Genomic DNA, 23,199 nt, shown 5'->3' on the forward strand with positions numbered 1-23,199 from the left:
AGGTTAAAGAAAAAGGGAAGGAAGTTAGTCTGGTGTATGTGGTTATGTGTTGATAAGATTTGCATATGGGAAATAGCCCCATAGTTTTTAATACACATTAAATTAAGCTGCACTATTGTAAACAATATAGAAGTCACTTTGTGAGAGCTAAAGGTTTTCCACTTCCTTTGTGTTTGAGCTTTTGTGCATAATAAAAATTATAATATGACTTCAGCTCTGAAATGTTTTCCCTTTTCATATCTATCTTAGGGCTGACAAAGGAAGGATAATGATAAGGAAGAGGGATAAGATAAGGTGACACCCAGGATAAGGAAATCATTAAAGGAAAGCAAGAAGAAGGAATATTGAGAGGGTCACATAAGAGTAGTCAGTGTTCCCATGGAAGTGGGGGTACTTTGTTTAGAAAAAACATACCTGATGCATGTACATTCTTTCATCAAATATTAACTGAGTACGTAAATATAAGCCACTAGACTACCAAATTGAACATGATATTTTTTTTCAGTCTTTACATATGCTTAACTCCTTAAGGTTTGAGATTTTTTCATATTGCTCTTTATTTCACAGGCAATTCAACAGATGGCACCTACAACAAAACTGCAATGAAGAAAGAGGGCTGATATATTTAGATTCCCCTACCTATTAATCTAAGTTTCAAAAACTGGAAGAAGCCAAGGATCATTTAAGTCCAGCTAGTTTTCTTCCTAAATTTGAATCTACCCCTCACCCCCACCTATATAATATATGACTGATTTCTGAAATGAAATTTTGGCCTATAAGAAATCATTCAGGCATTGACAAAGTTTGAGTTCAAGACTTGCTTCAAAAACCATAAACAGCTTTTGAATATCTTAAGAATTCAAGATAGTACACTAATACTAAACACATTTTCTTAGTTGCCCTAGGATATAGAGTTCAATTTGGAAGCATCTTGAAACAGTGAAGAGACTCAGTAAATTTACTGGGTTAGAAAACACATCCATGCTATCTCAGCCAGTCTGGAGTGGAATAAGTATTTATCCCTTTTTGTGTTGTATTTTTCCCATCTTGGTGCTAGCCCCTTCCTGTCATTCCTAAAGTGAGCATTTCCCCCCAATTTGTATCCTCAGGCCTAAATTCTTATTTCACCTTTATTTACACTTTTATAGCTGAACCTACTTTCTCTATGTTCTTCCGTCCAAATTTCAGGTTTCCGATATGGTATTACAAGTCTCAGCTCATCAGTCATCTTAACTACAAAAGACTTTAAATTATTCTCTCTTCCTCAGTCCCTACATCTAGAATATCTCCTTTTGAATCTTCACTTTCATTCTTTATTTTCAATTTCATTTTCCACCTACCTAATTCAAGGACTCTTTAGTTCAGACCAAGACTGTCAAGAGAGCGTCCTCACAGTCTTTCTTTGCCTGTAGTCCCTTCCCTTCTTCAGCCCCTTTTACACAATGCCCTTAGATTAATCATCCTAAAGTATAATTTTCTCTTTTTAATATGCTCAAAAATGACTCTCCATTGAAGACAAAACAAAAGTTTTATCCAGTGTAGTTTAAAAAGTACTGAATGAAAATTTGGAAAACCTGAGTTTTCCTGGAAAAATCTCACTTGATTTTTAAACAATAGCATATCCTTTACTTCTCTGGGTACCAAGTTCCTTATCTATTAAAATAACAATGTTGGACCAAGTAAGCACTTTTTAAACTTTTTTATTTAAAGGTTTTGGGTTGTTTTAGATTTTGATGCTGTAAATATACAAAAGAAATATTTTTTAAAAACAGTTGCTTATACACAAATTTTACCAAGAACCCTGAAAAGAGTTCTTCAACCCTGAGGAAGTAGGGGAGAGACAGATGCAAAAATAACTGTTGTAATCGCGTTGCAACACGATGAAGACTTGAACTTGAACTAAGGCATCTGCAGTGGGATTAGAGAGAAGACATATGTAGGAAGTGCTAAGAAAATGGAATTAACTGGTTTTGATGGCCACTTGGAGATAAAGGAGAAGAGCAATAAAGGGAATAAAAAGAAGATTCATTTATGGCATTAATAACTAGCTAAATAAATATTCCACTTAATTAAAAGGAGAAAATAGAAGGAATAGGGAAAGAACTGAGCTGCTTTATCTAAAACAGAAGGAGGCCAAGAGCCTTCCGGGTAGGGAGTTCTCCCCCTCCTCACTGCTAGGCGCCAAAATCTAAATATACATAAAATGTTATATGTACTTACTCTCTTCGTAGCTATAAATTTTCACTGATCTAGCAATGTACTACTACACTGTATCTCTCTACATGTATTTTACTATTTGATATTTCAAACCTCTTGAGAAAGGTCTCCTTTGCTAGATGATAAGCCCACAAGAATAGGGACTACATCTATTTTGTTCACTGCTACAGTCCCTAGTGCCATGCCTCCTGAGAGACAGAGCCTCTGCTCTCTGCTTTGGTTCACTTGTTATGTCTTTAACAAGTTGCTGTCTCATCTGTTTTGAAATAGAAAGTGAATAAAAGTAGCACTAAATGACCTTTCCATAACTACATATTCAGTTATATTACGACAAGAAATGACAAATACTTATTAGATACTATTTTATTTAATCATTAATTTCTGTAAACAATAAATGTGACTGAACATCTCATGTCAGGCACCATGCCGGGCACTGGGAATAAAAAAGATGAATAAGACAAAGCCTATTCCCTGAGGAAGCTCACAAATTATTAAAGAAAACATCTCATTACAAACTTCTAATAAACAGGGACATTAAGGAGGGACACAAAGGATGTTACCGGATCATACCAAAGAATGCACCCAACTCTCTGCAATAGTTTCTACAGAAGTATTTTCCTAAATAATATGATTATCTATAAAAAATCTACTTGATGTGTGAATAAAAGCAATCTTCTCCTATTATTTTATTTATATAGTATCACATGTTTATATATCACTTACAAAAAGTAGCCCATCAATACAAACCTGAAACATAATACTTTCTAAATGTTATAAACACTCTCTTTGGCCAGAGTACAAAAATCAGCCACATTGTTATCAACAATTATGATGCAACCCTATCACTTTACCTGAATATTTGAAATATTTTCAACCTCCCAGACCACTGCATTCTGTTAATATTTATTGACCATCTATTATTTGACAGACCCTAGAGAAGAACAAGTCTAATTCTCTGCTCTCAAAAAGCTCATTGTCACTGGTTCGATTCCCAGTTAGGGCACATAACTAGATTGCACGTCAGGTCCCCAGTTGGGGGCGCAAGTGAGAGGCCACCACACAGTGATGTTTCTCTCTCTCTTTCTCCTTTCCCTTCTCTCTAAAAATAAACAAACAAACAAACAAGTTATTTTTTTTTTAAAGAAAGCTCATTGTCATAATGTGATTCATTACCATTACACTATGGCAATAATATATTTTGGCTCTATCTTTGCTTTAGAACCATTAAAGAATCGTCCATTCATACCAGAGAGCTAAAATTATAATCACGGTGTATGTTTTTCATTAAAAGTTTGGTGGTATATATTAATACTTTCCCTAGATATTTTTGAAATGAATGAAATAAAAAATAATCGTTAAATAAAACAACTCTATGTTAAGCTGTAGGAGAAAAAAATCTGGTACATGAATTAACTCCACATAAAAGCATTGCCTGTGATTTTAGAGTGAAGTAAAAACACACGGCTGGGAAGAAAATAAAAGCTAGTCCAATAAACTTTACAAGTTAATAGGTATTTTATTTAATAACTTGAAATGATGGTTTACTTTTTAATGATAATATTGTTAATACGTTAATAGATAATAATAATTTTACAGCTCAGATGAACTTGATTTACACTCAGGATAAAAATAATAGGGCCAAGCTAGATATCTCCCAGCCATGTGACAAAATAATTGTTCTATAGTAAAATCTCTAGGTTCTCTTATAAGGTAAACTCCTAATTATTAAATCTTCCTCCAACATTTCAGATTTTACTCCCCTCTGGAAAATCAGCAGGTATGCATACTTTATAGTATCTGTGATAACAGAGAGGAAACAAACACGGATTTGTCTGGAGATCATCCTTAGACTTTCTGCCATAAACTGCAGGATGACCATAACAATGCCTGGAAATACATTAGAAACTACTGTGCATATTCTTTTTCTAAAGTTAATCATCTCGATTGTGTTTAAAAATCTCATTATTTTTAAATTAAGAAAAATATAGAAAACCACACAAAATAAATTTATGACATTATGAAATTTTATAAAACAAACAATTGGTTATTATAAAGTAACCACTGTGGTGATCAGGAGAAACAGAACTCTGCCAATCCTCTCAGAAGCCCTTTTTCCATGAGTCCCATCCCAGTTATAACCTTCCCACCTCCTGTAAGCCAACCATTATCCTGACTTGTACAGTAATCATTTCCTTATGTTTTTTATAGCTTTGTCATCCACAAGTACATCCTTATGCACTGTTAATTGTTGATTTCTACATTCATTATTATTTTACATTTAGCACTGCATACAGTTGCTAACTACTATTTAACATATTTTAAAGTATAAATGCAAGAAAATCAAAGCTTTACCCATCTTAAATGTTTTCTCTTTTTTTCATAGTAAGTACTCACAGGATGACTTTTCAAGGAAAAGGATATTGACACTGCATCTCTAACTACTTCGCAAATAAAATAATAAAGTGACAAAAACCCATTCTAAAGAAACAATGTTCAGAAAACAAACGAAAAATATTTTAAAAACCATAAGCCAGAAATGTTTCTGGGATAATAATTACTAAACACGGTGGTATGAAAATATATGACCACCTCTATTTTATTTTACTAAGTATTTTATTTTCTAATTTCAGAAGAGAGATTGGAATTCAATCAAAGGTAAATTTTAACTTGCTTTAAAGTAACATTCCTGAATATAAAATTAATATTAAGTATAAATATTTGGAAAACACAGAAGTACTGTATATAGATACAAAAATCATGCATAATCCCAGTATCAAAAGATAATCACTTTTATCATTTTAGTCTATTGTTTAATTATTCATTATTTACCTCATTATGCCTCCACTATTTCCTTTAAAAAAGTAGTTGATCTTTCATTATCCATTCAATCTTATAGATAAGCATAGACTATAAAATAATAAGACTACTTTTTAAACATATCAGAATTAATACATCCAAGTGAGTTTTTTGTTGTTGTTATTTTTAACACTTTAAAAACACAGTTTATTATATGTTGATTATACTTCAATAAAGTTCTTACAAAATTCCAGAAGTATTTTTGTGGAAAATTAAAGACCAATTCCAAAATTTATATTAAAAAGAGGGTTTTTTTTCTTTATAAAGAATCAGATAATGAAAAAAATATTTTTTCAGTAAGCTTCCTTACGACTACTTCAAATTCAGTTGGTGTACATATTAATAACTATTATGGAAATGGTTTCCAATGAATCCTTATAAAGGGATATAACATTAACATTCTAAAATTATACCAAAATCGTATTGTGTTTCTATTTACCATTTTCTTCTGAGTCTTCACACTTCTGTGTCTATAGATTAAACATGAGTTATAGTGATAATTTTCAGAAATTGTCTATTAAGAATTCAGGAAATCCAACTCATGAAAATTACCATAAAAATGTGCTACAGAAAACAAATGTATTTCTAAAAATCCAATCATAATACAAAATTACATAAGTCAAACTCTATCTTTTCACTAACCTCCATTTAAAAAAAAAATTGAAGTGCTCGCTTTGGCAGCACAAATACTAAAATTGGAATGATACAGAGAAGATTAGCATGACCCCTGAACAAGGATGACACACAAATTCATGAAGTGTTCCATATTTTTTAGGAAAAAATCCCATTTACTATAGCAACAAGAAAAATAAAGTACCTAGGAATAAACTTAACCAAGGAGGTAGAATACCTATACTCGGAAAACTATGTAACAATGAAGAAAGAAATTATGAAAGATACAAATAAATGGAAGCATATACTATGTTCATGGATGGGAAGAATCAATATCATTTAAATGTCCATACTACCCAAAGCAATTTATAGATTCAACACAACCCCTATTAAAATACCAGTGATGTATTTCACAGACCTAGAACAAATATACTTCAAAAATTTATATGGAACCAAAAAGACTCCAAATAGTCACAGAAATCTTGAGACAGAAGAATGTAGTAGGAGGAATCACAATACCTGATATCAAACTATACTACAAAGCCACGGTAATCAAAACAGTCTAGTACTGGCATAAGAACAGATATACAGATCAGTGGAACAGAACAGAGAGCCCAGAAATAAACCCAGGTCTATATGCTGAACTAACATTCGACAAAAGGGGAAGGAGCATAAAATGGAGTGAGAAGAGCCTCTTCAACAAATGGTGCTGGGAGAACTGGACAGGGACGTACAAAAAAATGAAACTAGACCACCAACTTACACCACACACCAGAATAGACACAAGATAGATAAAATACTTAAATGTAAGCCATGGCACCATTAAAGTCCTAGAGGAAAACATAGGCAGGAAAATTTCAAATATCCCATGTAGCCATATCTTTGCTGATATATCTCCTAAGGCAAGGGAAATAAAGGAAAGAATAAACAAATGGGACTACATCAAACTAAAGAGTTTCTGCTCAGCCGAAGAAAACATCAGCAAGATGAAAAAGGAACCAACTGTATGGGAAAATATATTTGCCAATGATACCTCAGACAAAGGATTGAACTCCAAAATATATAAAGAACTTATATATCTCAACACCAAGAAGACAACCCAATTAAAAAATGGGCAAAGGACCTGAACAAGCACTTCTCCAAAGAAGACACAGAGTCCATAAGCATATGAAAGAATGCTCAACATTACTAGCCATCAGAGAGATGCAAATAAAAACCACAACGAGATACCACTTTACATCTGTCAGAATGGCCATCATCAACAAATCAACAAGTAACAAGTGCTGGCAAGGATATGGATAAAAGGGAACCCTAGTGCACTGTTGGTGGGAGTGCAGACTGGTGCAGCCACTATGGAAAACAGTATGGAATTTCCTCAAAAAACTAAAAATGGCACTACCTTTTGAACCAGCAATTCCATTGCTAGGATTATACCCGAAGAATTCTGAAACACCAATTCAAAAGAACCTATGCACCCCTATGTTCATAGCAGCACTATTTACAATAGCCAAGTGCTGGAAACAGCCTAAGTGCCCATCTATAGATGAGTGGATTAAAAAACTGTGGTACATTTACACAATGGAATACTATGCAACAGAAAGAAAGAAGGAACTCCTACCATTTGCAACAACATGGATGGAACTAGAGAGAATTATGCTTAGTGAAATAAGCCAGGCAATGAAAGACAAATACCATATAATATCACCTAATACAGGAAACTAATGAACAACACAAACAAACAAGCAAAACTGAACCCGAGACATGTAAACAAGGAGCAGACTAACAGTTACCAGGGGGGAGGGGGATGGAGAGAAGGAGGGTATGTAGGGAAAGGGTTTAATTAAGGAACTACTATAAATGACCCATGGACATGGACAATGGGGTGGGGTTGACTGTGGGAGAAGGGGTAGGCGGGGTGGAGGGGGAGTAATGGAGGGAAAAGTGGGACAACTGTAATAGAAAAATAAAGAAAAAAAATTGAAAATATATTACAACTGAAAATCAATTGGCTTAAATCTACAGTAAAATGTTATCTAAGAATAAATTAAATGTCTTAAAACTAATATTTAAGATAAAATTATGAAACATCAGATAAAACATGTGTTAATATTTATAATAAATTAAAGAACAAAATACTGACCTTTTCTACAACTACATTTTCTTAGGACCAAATTACACAATAAGAGGTTGTTCTTCCTTTAAAATCTACTCTACTTTCACTCCTACTTCTGGTCAATGCTCATTTCAGAAGCTTTGAAATATTGAAGTGAGTTTCTAAGGCTAGTAAGTGTGAATACTCTTTGAAACATTGAGAATGCCTTATGAATCCAGAATGATTATAATAATGATGATGATAATGGCTATGGCAACAATGGTGATGAAAGAGATGCTAAATTAATTCTGTGGTCCTTGTAAGATTTTCACAGTCAGCAGTAGGGTGTGTGTTTCCATACAATGGAATTTGAAAGAGTAGTGATGTTAATTAATTTCTTAAAATGTACATCAACAAATATTCTATGTTCTTTAGAAGAGAACACTGGTGGTAGGTATCTAATGTCATCTAGTTGTCAAAATCAGTGGGTATTTTAAAAACTTTTCCCATTACTGGCAGACTGAATCTAGGCATGTCTTTCTGGGACTACGAGAGAGATGAGAGTATTCTGCTCTAGCCAGGTTCCTTATACTCCTCCTGGTAAGCCCTCTGCTAGAGACGTTAGATCTGCCATCAGCCAAAGGTGAAAAAGGAACATGGGATTATTCAGAAAATACTGTGTCCTGGGCCCTGCCTTATCTGCCTTTCTCCACTTTTTCTCTATATGCAGCAGCATTAGTTTCACTCATCTTGTCTTCGAGAGCTATTGTTTAGTTCATGGCAAGCTAAATGAGTACAATCCATACCCGAGGAGGTAATCACAAGCAGTCTCACTTAAATCAGTTTAGCAAATGTTTCAAGCATTACATAGTCCCTGCATGCCAAAGATTTTCACTTCTCTTAAGTCTGCTTACTTTTCCTAGCACTACTTTTGGGGTTATAATTCTTCTGACTATTTCTACCCTTCAGGTAAGGCTGAAGTTTTTCCTTTGGAAGAACACAGTCTTTTTCCCTTTTGAACCCTAGTTCTGGTTTTTAAGGCTATTTATACAATTTATACAGATTGATGCCTCCTTTCTACCAACTAAACAAGTATCCCTCTGGTTAAGTTTTAGGTACTTACTATCAGATATTTCCTCAGGCTGCAGCCCCAACTCTGCTTCCTCCAAACCAAGGGAACTGGATTTCCTCAGTCCCAAACTAAATCTGTTCTTTTATGGTCAGTTCTGCAAGCACAGCGCTTTCCCAGCCCCTTCACAATACTGTCTCTTCATTCTTAAATGCAATTTTTCCCTATTTTCCTAAAGAAAATCTTCCTTGTTTCCTTGCCTTTTTCTTATCTTTTTTTTTTTTTTAACAATTCTTCTCCCTACCATTAACTCTAAAGTCGCATTTGTGGTTCTTCTAATAATATACATCACTAATCCAAGGATAGATAATCCATTGCCCTTCTTTAACAATTTATTTTAAATCACATTTTCATTTTTGCACAGAATCTTGTATTTTATTTAATTCACAATAAATTTTACTTATGAAACTGCATTCAGTAAAGGGGATATTTAGCCTTAGGACTAAAAATTATTCTTATTTTCATGTTCTTAAGGAGACTCAAAGCTCTTATGATATGTAACCAAAATTAGGAAAAAGAGAAAAATATAATATTTCTTACATGCAATATCATTTATATAATTTTTATGACAAATCTACATGAAATAAATAATTATTACTTAATTCTTATAAATCTAAAGCTTCGCCCTGTCTAGTGTGGCTTGAGAGCCAGCCTGCAAACTGAAAGGTCGGCAGTTCGATTCCCAGTCAGGGAACATGCATGGGTTGCAGGCCACGTCTCCAATTGGGGGTGTGCAGAAGGCAACTGATCCATGTATCTCTCCCATGTTGATGTTTCTCTCCCTCTCTCCCTCCCTTCCCCTTTCTCTAAAAAGTAAACAAATAAAATCTTTAAAAAAATAAAACTTCACAAATCAATCATGCTTAAAGAAATATCTTGAATAAGTTGGACTTTGGACTACTCTCTTACCTTAAGTTTTTTCAACAAGACTCAAACACCTATTTGTAATTTACTTTTAAAATTATGAGCCTATTTTTCAAGAAAAAAAGAACAATTTTTTAAGCACCAAAGGAAAAGAATAGGTGGTCCAATGCATTTTTCCAGAGCAGTGGTTAAAAAGAAAATGGACAATATAACAGTAAAATTATATATTAACTTACATAATCATGGAAGGCTTTTGCTTCACTTGAATGTTCACATGTTTCCCTTCTTTCTGGAGCTGCACAGTAGAGATCCCAAAATACACTAAAAAAGTAATTATGGTAACATTAAAAAAATTATGTAACACCAAATGAAAGATAACAATTCTAAAAATAGAAGACATATTATTTTTTAGATAAAATGTGTTTTCTTCAGGAAAAATATTTCTTTGAAAGACTTAAGTTCAGGCAAGACTCTTCATACAATAATAGGGTATAATCTAGCCATTGCTCAGAAATGCTAACATGATTTTTCTAAAAGGAGAAAATGATTTTTTTAAAAATTTAAAACTGTCATTCTTGTCTGTTTACACAACAGACATATGATTGAAATAATTATAATAATTTTCACAACTTTCCCATGGAGAATAAAAATGGTAAAAAAAAAAATCCTAATTTAATCATTAAAGAATGAAGTGGTTCATTAATCTTTTCAAGACAATTTTGTTATCCAACTCAGAGGCTCTCACCATTAACTCACACTGATCAAACAAATGTTTTCTTAAAATTTCCTCTTGTTTTCCTCTGCAATTACTAAAACATGTTAGTAATTTTGAAAATTAAAAAACTCATACTGTTTTTTTTTTCTCCTATCCAAGAAAAATGGGACAAAGCAAGATGAAACAGTTTGGGAAAAATAATTATACTGCTAACAAGACATGTGGCTCTTGTCATCCTTCCATTATAAAATTAATTATAAACATGAGCAAGGGTTTCAAAAATCAGGAAAGCAAATGTCTAAAAGTGCTACTGGTGATAAGCCAGTCCTAGCTAATTACTAGGTCCACTTGCTTAAACATGCCAGAACACAATTTCCTCCTCTATAAAATGGGGCTGTTTAGAAAATTAAGTTATATAACATAAGCACAGTGTCTGACTCACAGTAAGCATAGTATTAATAATATCAACACTGTAATTAGTTTGCATAAAAACTTAAAATACATATATATTGTTAAGGCAGGTCATTGTGTTGAGGGCGACATTAGCAATGGTAGAGTAAAATTGGTCAGTTAAACCTGGTCTCTTTCTTTTGACCCTTGAAGTCTCATTTAGTCTGGTTCTCACTCTCCTCAGGTAGGAGAACACAGTCTATAGGCCTTACAACACAGTTAATTCAGTAAAATAAGATTACCTTCAGAAATGAAAAATATGGAAGACTGAGTATTGGCATTTACTGCCTTTAAATTGTTACAATAAGCAAGAAACAGAAAGAACACAATAAAGGCCAAAATAATTTAAGTAAATTTAAATTGTTTTAGGAGAGAGAAAGCAGTTAAAAGTTGTACTTTGCCCACCCATGCCCCTTTTGGGAAAAAAAGTATAAGAATTGTAGACATAAGAGAAAGAATACGTTTTCTACTTGGATCAGGTGTGTTATAAATTACATGATGTTGCAGTTATTTCTACTTTCATGTTCCTAAGGAACTTCAAAGCTCTTAAAATAAAGATTTTATAATGGCAGTCTTTATAAAGTATATTTAGTTTAAACATACAATATCATATGCGATATTACAACAAACAACTAACATCTCTTGTTTCCTAATTTCCTAGCAAATACCATAGGATTTTTCTTTTTAAAATCAATTTCTTTTTTTATTGTTGTTCTATTACAGTGGTTTTATTCCCTCCACTCCCACTCTCCCCTGCCCCACCCACCTCACCCCTCTCCCACAGTCAATCCCCACCCAGTTGTCCATGTCCATGGGTCATTTATACATGTTCCTTGACTAGACCCTGCCCCTTCTCTTTCAAGAATTACTTCAATGTTACTTTTAAAAGTCTGTCTTACAAAATTGACAGTAAGAAAAAGAGTAATTTGTTATTGGAGTATTCCTAAACATTATTAAATAAATATCATAAATAATTACTTACACAGATATAATTAAATACTTATCCTTGAATAATAACATTGGTCTACTTCTATTTTTAAGTTTCTCCTTTATAGATTTAAGGGGAGGTGAAAAATTTACAAGATCAAGATGAGGAATAATAAAACAAATTAGTAAAATAGGTTAACTTTATATGTGACATTTCTAACAATTCTACATTACCTATACATGATCTCTTTGAACAATGGTAAAGAAATATATCCTTTTAAAGAAATTTACCCAAGGGAGAAATACATAGTTTTACAGTAATAGTTAACAGGCACTGATACTTCATTCTCATTAATGGATAAAACAACTAGACAGAAGATAAACAAGGAAATAGAGGGCATAAAAAAACAATACATCAACAAAATCTAATAGATACATACAGAACACTCTACCCAGAACAATGGCACACACATTCTTCTGAAGCGCACATGGAACATTTTCCAGGATAGACCATAGGTTATGGCATAAATTAAGTCTCAATACATTTACAAAGACAGACATCATACAAAGCATCTTCTCCAACCACATAGGAAGAAATTAGAAATCAGTAATGGAAGAAAAACTGAAAATTTCACAAATTTGAAGAAATTAAACACCACACTGCCAGTGGATCAAAGAAGCAATCACAAGGGAAATGAGAAATACAAATACTTAAGAGATGCAACAAAAGCACAACCAACCAAAACTTACAAGATGCAGCAAAAGCAGTGCTAGGAGAGAAATTTAAAGCTATAGATACCTACTTTTAAAAATAAGAATGATCTTAAATCAACCATGTAGCTTAAAACTTAAAGAACTAGAAAAGAACAAATTAAACCCAAAGCTAGCAGAAGGAAATAATAAAGATTAGAGTAGCAATAAATGAAATACAGAAAAACTAAAAAAATTACTGAAAACAAAAGTTGGTTCTTTAAAAAGATCAACAAACTTGACAAATCTTTAGCCAGATGGACTAAGGAAAAAAATAAAGATTCAAATTATTAAAGACTCCACCAAAAACTTGTTAGAAATAATAAATGAATTCAGTAAAGTTGCAAAATACAAATATCAATATACAAAAATCTGTTTAGTTTCTATATACTAACAACAAATTATCAGAAAGAGAAGTTATGAAACATAATTGCATCAAAAACAATAAAATATTTAAGAATAAACTTAACCATGGAGGTGAAAGGTCTATACACTGAAAACTATGAGACACTGATGAAAAAAAATGAAGAAGACACAAACAAATGAGAAGATACTTCATGCCATGGATTAGAGGAATTAATGCTGTCAAGTACCCAAAGCAATCCACAGAGTCAAGGCAATCCCTATCAAAATTCCAATGGCATTTTCCACTGGAAATAATAATTCTAAAATGTGTATAAAACCATAAAAGACCCTGTATAGCCAAAGCAATCTTGAGAAAAAAAGAACAAAAACTGGAGGCATCACATTTCCTGATTTCAAACTATATTTCAAAGCTGTAGTAATCAATAGACACTGACTTCTTTTCTCTACAACCTGAGATGTTGGTTGCTAAAAAGCTTTCCAATTCCTCTAATCCCTACGTCTATTAAGCTTGAAACCAAAATATTATCCTTGAAATGTGGTGTATTCATCATCATGAATAATGCTTTAGATTTAGAGTCTCTGTATTCTTAAGCAGACACAAGTGAAAAATCTGTATTCTCCAAATGAAAAAGAAGCAAAATTGCAAAGTATTGAAATCTTTGTCCTTATATCATTTATGTATTATTAAAAATTTTCCCCACAGAAACAAAGGAAAACACAGGATTCCCAAGTTGAGACTTCTTATCCAAAAACTGTTTTCCTTCTATTCTGAGGATGTGAGTCGAAATGACTTAGCTAGTTGTCAATATCTCTAGGGAACATAGAAAGCAAAACAGTTGTCAAAGAAGTCTACAAAGATAAATAAACATACCATATGTGTCCCAGTAGATGGGATGCTAACATAATTATGTAAGCTTTATGCCACTGGTCAGATTTAGGGCTATCTGAAAATAAAATTAAAAGAAGAATAACCTTTTGGGAAAAACATTTTCTTCTGAAGAGTAAGCCATGTTATTATAAATTCAAGTCCTAATAACAAAAGAAAAATTATGTTATCAAGGAATGAAGAAAACTATCCATTCATAATACTAAGGAGGGTTTTAAATGAAATGTACATGTACCTACTCATCACCTTAGACCTTCCATGTACATGTACTTGTCTTATTTCTTAGCATTACTTAATACTTTTAAAATGCAAGCATTAAATTTTGTTCCACTGTCATAGAATTCTCAAAATAATCCTGGGTTAGCAATAAATCCATACTTTAAAGTATCAAATTAGCTTACATTTAATAATTATGTGCTAAATTCAAGCATCATATACTAAGCATTACATATTCATCATTTAATCCTCCAATTATTATTATTCCCATTTTATAGATGTGGGAACTGAGGCTTAGAAAGGCTAAATAATTCGCCCAAGGGTAATACAGTTAGTTAGTGGCAGAGCCGGGCTTGAACTTTTTAATTCCTACATTATTTTTCCTCCCATGTGAGTATGGTACTAAGAGTTCTTATTTCAAGATGCTTTATGCTGATTATGTGCAAGTTTATACAGCTCTGGCAGTCTGAGCAGCATCAGCTGTTATTAAGAATGTGGTAGATACCCATCCTAGATAAGACAGCAAGCACTTTGTTATCGTACCTTTGACCCTTGCACTCCAACTCATTTCCTGAGTATCCTACGGCAACCACCCCCTCATGCTACCAGCAGCTGGCAGTGGTCTGTGGATGCCTCAATATAGACTAGACTTAGAAGAGAAAACTTTTCTGAGACCCATTTATATCTACTGTTTGGGATTAACCACTCATGATGCTCAAAGGGGAACTATAATTAATTTCTTATTAATAGTGGGCCACTAAATTCTGTTCTGTGTTTATGAAATAATATTTGTTGCAGAGACAAGCACTGTTTACAAATCAGGCAGCTTCAATTCTAATTCTAAATTTGACCCTCAGCAAATAGTTTGGTTCCTTATTTTCTTCTGTAAAAAGAGAGAAATATCTGTTATATATTTTACAGGTTTTTGTAGATAAAAAGAAATGGCATATGCAAAAGTACTTTTAAACGAAGTATAAAGTTACTAAAAATATTCTAGGAAAGTCTCATATAAGTAGTATGGCTAGAAAAAAGTTCTCTCTGAATAAAATTTGTCTTAATTTACTTTTTAATCCTTTGCATTTAGTGGAATATTCCATCAATATTTTTTACAATGTCTTTCCCCCCACAAATTTTCCTCTGTGTTCCACGCTCCTTTCCTACTCTCCCAGACACAGTTTGCCTTTTCTCTATAGCCTGACCACCTCTGTTTTTTGCTTACTCTCTTGCCAACACTTTTTATTCCCTTCTCACCATGATTATACTCCTTCTATCCTAACTGTCACCTGCACTGTCTAATGTTGCTGTTTAGTTTAACTTTATTCAAATAAACAATTAGCTATGTGATGCCTATTACAGGCAAGATATACGTGATGAGTAAGAACCAGTTTGCCAATTATAAATGTTATGCCATTCTAGTGAGCCAGTTGACTAATTTCAATGCTATTTTTTATATGGGTATTTGGTTATTTTAGCTATTCCTGATGTCATCCATTAAATTCTATAGTCACAAGAGTTCCAGCAAACTGTGAGATCTGTCCCTCCTACAGCCTGGTGAAAGAAACTGTATTTTCTCTGAAATGTGATACATATTTAATTTCAGGATATAGATAGATACAATGGCCCAAGGTTATTTCAAAAGGTGTTATATATATATAATTAAAGATGAAACATAGTTTAAGCCATTAAAACTTTAAAATGAAGTTTTTAAAAGTGTATATTTTTAAACTACACAAATAGAAAAGGACATTAATTTCAGAGGAAAGAAGTTTCTTGGCATTTCAATTTCTGAAATTCATTAAAGAGCTAGGAACTTTTACCTAAGTGTACAAACAAAAAGTAAGTTTTCAAAGAAGAGTTGAACAAGGTAAAGGTAATGAACATGGAGCCATGGGAAATAGTTCAGCAACGGGCACCGCACAAAACGAGAAAGAAAATAAGTGATAATGGAAATCATATCAGAAACGAGGAAAAACAGTTCCAGAAAGTAAAAACATACACTCCATTCCTCACTAAAGGCAGAAATTCCCCTCCTCCTCTCTAGGGCCTGTGCCTCTCCTCTCTTCTGTACTTTATTCTCCATTTTTGTGCATGTGTATTCTCTTCACACATCTTAAACCTCTCCTACTTTTTCCACCTCAGTCTATATAAAATGCTAACATTATTCTATTTTAAAATCTAAAATGTTAGGTCCTTACTGCTACCCCTAAGTCTACTACACTTGCCACCTCACATTTCAGGTCCTCGCAGTAAGCCTCGAACTGCCCCAATGCATTACAGCGGCCTTCTAAATTTCACTTTCACCATTCCACTGAAAACGTTCTCCCCAAGACCACCCAAGTTCACCTTACTTCCCAATTCAGAAAAACCTTTGGGTCTTTTTAGTCACACTTGCTGCAGAATTTATTCTCTTCTTTGAACGCTTTTCCTGTTTCATACACATTATTCTCTCCTTGTTACCCTCCTTCCTCTCCAATTATTTTCCTTTGAGGATCCTCTTCATCCATCCATGCTTAGATGTTGACTTTCCCCAGCGTTCCAACCCCAGGCGCTGCTCTTGTGTTTCACACTGGGTAGTTTTAGTACGGTCAATGCTGTTGGAGTAGCAGACTTTGTAATCTAGCCTCTACCTTTGTCTCTAGCCTTATATTCTATCACTTCATAGTACTGCACCTACAGTTCAACCTGGTTCAAGTTATTTGTCATTCCCTGAATGTATGATCATCCCTTTCAAGACTTCATTCTAACTATTCCTCTGCCAAAGACCCTTCGCTCACCCAACTGTCAACTCAATTCAGACTCACTTTTTTTGCATGCTTTTCTGATTCCGCCAAGCTGACATGAGTATTCCTCCTTTACTGCTATTATAACCAGTACATATCTTAGTTATGATACTATTAAATTGTATTTAAGAGCTGCACTTTCTGATAGCCAAGACAAAAAGACCTAAAGTCTTACAGAAGCAAAAAGCCTAAGTATTCAGTTAGTTATTATCAACCATCTGCAATATGAGAATAGGTTAAATTAATAAGAAAGGGAGTAAAAGGAAAATAGGTACAAAAAATAGAATTAATCATATAATAGAAAACTTAAAACCCTCACTTTGTTAGCCCACTAATCCAATAGGATAGACTTCTAAAATGGTTTCTTATGCCACTTTGTAGACCTAGTTCGAAATGTACAAAAGGTAAGGGTGTCAAGAGGTGAAGAGACCTGATTACATTCAATAAACAGTTAAGTATTTACAGTCTAGATCTAGGTATTATAAATACATACTATATAAAATGAAAAATTGACTTTCACAATATTATACACTACAAGAGATTGGTCTTACACCCCAGGAAAGCAGCCCAATGATAGTGCTTAACTGTAATGAACCGTTGTTCCAAATACAGGAACAACTCTAACCAAAGGACTGCACCTGCTCCTGCCATACATATGTGAGACAAACAGGGGAAACCCACAACCACAACTGGCCAAGTGCGGTTCCATTCACCACAGAACTTCTAGTAAGGCATGTTTTCAGGAGGGAGATTAAAAAGATAATGGTATTTAATAACGTACCAAGGAAACCATGTGCAAAGTACTAGAAGAGAGCTTTAGTTTCTTCTTTTAAATAAAATACTGAGAGATGAGTGTGTAAGGTACTGAATAGGAAATGCTTCTAACTGAACAAATGAAAAAAAAGAAAAGCCTAGCGTGTTCATGCAAATACCTGGATTATCAATTGCTGCTGTAGAAAAGTCACATATCTGGGCATGCAGATGCCACAGTGAAATTTATAAGTTCTGACATCAACTGGGCCTTCAATGCTGCCTTACAATCTTTTTGTGTGTGTCTAATCAGTTCTATCTCTGAATCTACATAGAATCATTTCAATTTTGTATTTTACTATTCTTCATTCTCCTAAAAATTCACCATCACCTCCACCACCTTCAGTATCTCAGGTTTAAATGATGTCATGAGCGTAGAACCCTCATGATGGAATTAGGGCCCTTATAAAAAGAGATACCAGATAGCTAGGTAGCTAGCACCCACGTGCCCTCCCGCCACCACCACCACATGAGAATACATAAGAAGGTGGCTACAAGGCAGGAAGAGAGTTCTCACCAGAAATAGATCATACTGGCAGCTTGATCTTGGACTTCAAGCCTTCAAAATTGTGAGAAAATAAATTTCATTATTTGAGCCATCCAGTCTATGGTATTTTATTATGACAGCTCAAGTTGCCTAATACAGAATCATACTTACAGTTGGAGATTCCACATACTGGTCCTAATTCCAGCTTGATTGAATATCTTTAAGTTAAATAACACTAATACTGGTTTTGAGTTTGTTGTGTGTTTTTTAGTGCTACCTTTCAGAAAACAATTGTAGAAAATGAAAAAGAATGAAAGAGAAGCATGAAATCATGAACAGCTCTAGTGCAGGCCTACTGAAATATATCATCAACCTGGTAAAAATGAAATAAAAAATACTTACCACCACCAAGAATGTAAGAATCCTGGTGGTTCCCCCAATGTGATGTTTTTTTCCCATCTTATCTAAAATGAATAAAAGAAATATTAAATATTTTTTAATAACACTTTTCCCACACCTATTACAAGGCAGTATTTTTCAATTTAAAATCTTAAGGTAATATATAAGATTTTAAACATTTTCATATTATTCTTTTCTCAAGTTTTACAAGTACTCATTTTACATAGTAATTTGTTGACTGAACAGTCTATGAGAGAAGATGCCACCATTATCTTCCTACTTTGCTTCCCTCTGTGCCAGAATTTCAGAAGGTATTTCAGGTTCTTAAGGTATTTCAGCATCAAAACCAGTTATCACCACTAACCCAGAAATTTGAAAGAGACTGGGCTTAATATATACCAATTCTAAATTATGCCTTAAGGATTGCTTTTTTGGATAAGTTCCTAATTTGAGTTTTAAAAAGATGCAAATATTAACTTTCCAATTGTTTATATTGCAGATGAGTTGAAGTCCACTATATTAAAAATTTTAACCCTTTGAGTGCCATGCGTAATTGCTAAAATTCGTGTGAGAAATGCCAGGTTATTTTGCTGAGAAATGAAGAGTTTATGAAAAATGTCTATAATAACATTATTATTCATAATAATTTGCTGAAAATTTCACAACATATAGTAAATAAACCCTTCTTTTATAAGCAGTGTTCTTTTACACAATTTAGAAAAAATTCGTTGCATTAAAATTATTTTATTATAACTATTATTTTAGAAAAAATAAATTCTTTCCTTCAATATGGCTTTTGAAGTACAATATATGGCATAACATAAAACCTATGATTATAATTTGAAAAAACACATAGCAACATGGATAACAAGAAGTATGCCAAATATTGCATAAATTTTTGAAAAAAAGAGAACTTAATAACATACAAAAAATGAACACAAATAGCATTCACACTAGAGACATGTATCAATAGAAAAAATTTATAAACAAAATACTAATGCTATACCGTGAAGCATTGAAAATTTCCATCAGCAAAAGCTTCCTTATCATGCACACTGCATAGTTTCGACGATTATTGCAAAGATAAATGAAATTAAAAGGGCCGTTTAAAATATAAGTAAAAATTATAACAATTAATATGTCAGTATTTGAACAAGTGTAAAAATTTGAAATTTGGATCAACATGAGAAAAAGGTATATCAATATATAACCTGAGGTACAAAAAAGAGAACAAAACATAAAATACAAATTATTTCTTTGTGATTTACATTTATAGTCATCATAAAAAAGAGTCACTGGGAGCGATGCTGGCACTTTGGGGAAAATTTGTCAGTGTTGCTCACAGTGATGTTGGCACTCAAAGGGTTAAACTAGCTCAATATCTCCCCCAAATTTAAAGTTCTAAATAGTCTTCAAAAATTAAATTGACAAATTGAAAAAGAAATGGGTGGGTGTTTATACAGTGGCTTTTCTACACACTGAATAGCAGTAAACAGACATTACACTTTAGTGGGGAAGATAGACCATAAAAAAAGAACCCCCCCCACAAAGAGAAGGTATTTACATTAGAAGGTGAAAAATGCTATGGAGGAAAATAAAGTAGAGAAGGGAAAATAAAGACAAAAAAAAAAAACCCACAGTAAGACATGAATTATAATTTAATGAAGTTGATCCAACCTCAAACACAATCTTTATGAGTACAAAGTCTGCCCAGAAAAAGTCCAACTATTGTTAATATAATGAGAACAGTTGGCGTGACATCAATGTAACCTGGCAACCAAGAATAGTGGACTGGAATGCACATGCACAAACAATGACAACTTCACTGTACTAGTCAGTGGGGGTGGTAGATGCCATTGAGTGAGCATGTGTACTATGTGGCCATCACATTCAAAATGACTGAGCCACCAGAGCAGTGAATCTGCATCAGATTTTGTGTGAAACCTGAACATTCCCCCACGGAAACTATTCAGCTGATTCAAAAGGCCACAGCCATGGTCAACTGGTGATTAGCAGCTTCATCATGACAATACACCTGCTCACACCTCATGTCTTATGCAGTTTGTTGGTGAAATATCAAATCACCCAGGTGACTCAGCTGCTGTACAGCCCAGATTTGTTGCCCTGTGACTTCCAGCTTTTCCCAAAACTAAAATCACCTTTGAAAGGAACGAGATTTCAAACCCATCAATGAGATTCAGGAAAATATGACAGGGCAGCTGATGGTGATTGGGAGAACTGTGTGAGGTCCCAAGGTACCTACTTTGAAGGGGACTGAGATATCATTGTCCTATGTACAATGTTTCTTGTATCTTCTTCAGTAAGTATTTTTATTTTTCATAGCATGTGACTGGATACTTCTGGACAGACCTTGTATGCCTTAGATTTTTAGTTTAAATAACTAAATCAAACTAATTTTTAGTTATTTAAAGTAAAAATTATTTAAAAACACTCCAACCAACAAAAGATACCCATATGTCCCTAACACTACTAGGAAGTAAACAACTATAATTATAATTATAAATTTAAGGAATGTTTTCTATCACCTACTATGGACCTCTTATCCTAAAAGGATTTTTTAAAAAGTTGTAGGACAGAAACTCAGAAGGTAGCCATAAATGTAAAAAAGAAAGAAAGAGAAAACCCATAAAACTCTCTGAGGAAGAAATGGAAAAACTTAAGAGCAATTAAAATGACTAAATCTGATGGCATATTTTAGAGTTCTTAAGAACACAAAATGTAAACCAATGGGAACCTTGAAGTAGACAAGTAATTTCTTCTCAAAAAACAAAGAGAAATTTTTAAAATATTAGAACATTACATATATGATAGCTATTTTTAAAAAGAGCTAAAAAGAGAAATTCTAGGCATTCATGAAACTGAATTTATAAAGACTCAATACGAATAACCAGAACATGTTATATAAATGTAAGCCATATCCTTTCATTCTTCTAAGTAGTAACAAATAAGTTTTATATCTATACTACCTTTCATCTGATAATTTCCACTTATCAATAGATATTGTATCTTCTTGGTTCATGAAAAAATAAAAAGTAGTATTTAATGAATCTTATGAGGATTATAACTCTGATATCCTACTAAAGTTATAATTTAATCAAAAACCTGTGTCTCATCTGTCTCTCAACTTTTTGTCTTGACATTTTTTCACTAGATGGTAACTTCTTGCAAAGGTATAATAATGGGCCTCACAGATGTGCCCCAAACACACTGATATTCCTGTGCTTGATGAGGTAGGATTAGACTCACAGTCTGAGCCCCACTACACTACATCTCCCTCCTGCAGCTTACACAATGTCCACAGTCAGTCATCAGCTATTTCAGAAAATAAAGTACTCTAGGAAAATATCTATATGGTTTATATTTGATATGGTCTTTTATCAGAAAAAGTGTGAAGGGAATGCATTTGTATTTTAAACAATATTACAATATATTATTCCTCAGAGAAACTCAAAATGCTTCACATACATCATCTTTTCATCTTCATAATATTCTTTACTGTACAGAGAGTAAAGTTCATCTTTCTCACTTTGAATTGTAAAACTGTGGCAGAAGCAGCTGAAACTTTGGTCCATCATATTGAATTTAACACAAAAGCTATCCTTTTATGGTTAATGAATAAACAATGAATGCTTTAGGTATTTCCAAAGAAGAGATGAATCTACATAGGAATATGTTTCCATAGTGAATTTTAATTTTTGTCTCCAAACTAATTACTATTACTTGTTTACAGAAAGGATAAAATTATTGTCAGGAAAATAGAACCCTGATTTATGGAAAATCAAGGCTCATTCCTTGAGTATTATTAGGAACAATAAAAATTAGAAACAACCTGAAAAACATTCGCCAACAGCGATTGTAAAATAAATTTTGATACTTACATACTATAGAAATGTGTGCAATGATTAAAAAGAATAAGATATATCTACATAGAGAAAGGGCCATGCTATATTGCTTTTTCAAGTTGGAGATTTGGAAGGTTAGAGAACAATATGCATAGTATAAAACCTTTTCTGTTTTGAAAAATGTGTGCATATATATGCATGCATTTGGGTGTATTCACATTAAAGAAATAGCACCGAACTTACAACTATAATTTCTAAAAAGGGTAAATAAGGTTCTTTATTTTAAAGTCATATTAAACTCTATAGTTTAACTTTTTAGCTAAGATGCATTAATGATGGATGGGGTTGAGGAATGGCCAGAAAATACCTCTAAATGGCAATAGTCATTTTAGAAATAATTCTGCTTCCATAAAGAGGCATTTTCTGCTTACTGAGATTCATAGGCTTTAGGCTTGTTTAAATGCCTGAGTGGCATCTATCAATTTCTCTCAAATCCCAGGCTCAAAGTGTCCTTAGGCTTTTTACTATTTAATCATCCACTTCTCTTCCTTCCACCATTTGCCCAGCTAAAAGCTGAATTTTCCTATAACTTACAGTTAAATCTGTAGGCCCATTCCCACAGCCATATTCTGCATTTGAGGTTCTCATTTATGATTATACTGTGTTTCTATCACATGATCTGGTCTTTTCAGCATTCTATATAAATGCAGAACCAAACATGGAATCATAAGGACGGGGTAAGACATACTATTATGTTTTATAAATGATAATTACAAATTA

At 33.2% G+C, this 23,199-nt stretch overlaps 1 protein-coding gene and 1 non-coding gene across 11 annotated transcripts in view; one reads left to right on the forward strand and one right to left on the reverse strand.

Moving 5' to 3' along the window:
• SSBP2 (single stranded DNA binding protein 2) overlaps positions 1 to 23,199 on the reverse strand; it is a 234,429-nt gene that overhangs the window by 133,968 nt on the left and 77,262 nt on the right. For 9 of the 10 annotated variants that reach the window (XM_090276445.1, XM_090276441.1, XM_090276444.1 and 6 more), the window contains exons 3-4: positions 18,560 to 18,621; positions 10,007 to 10,091 (exon numbers count right to left, since the gene is read on the reverse strand). In XM_090276445.1, the coding sequence (XP_090132571.1) occupies positions 10,007 to 10,091; positions 18,560 to 18,621 (147 nt within the window). The remainder of the gene's footprint in view (positions 1 to 10,006; positions 10,092 to 18,559; positions 18,622 to 23,199) is intronic. The other variant, XM_090276447.1, reaches the window with a different exon arrangement.
• Positions 5,739 to 5,845, forward strand: LOC150008623 (U6 spliceosomal RNA). The gene has a single exon (XR_016511624.1). It is a non-coding gene; the product is annotated as a U6 spliceosomal RNA (small nuclear RNA).

Source organism: Furipterus horrens, unplaced genomic scaffold, assembly GCF_987537825.1.
Source record: "Furipterus horrens unplaced genomic scaffold, mFurHor1.1.pri manual_scaffold_5, whole genome shotgun sequence".
NCBI lineage: Eukaryota > Metazoa > Chordata > Mammalia > Chiroptera > Furipteridae > Furipterus > Furipterus horrens.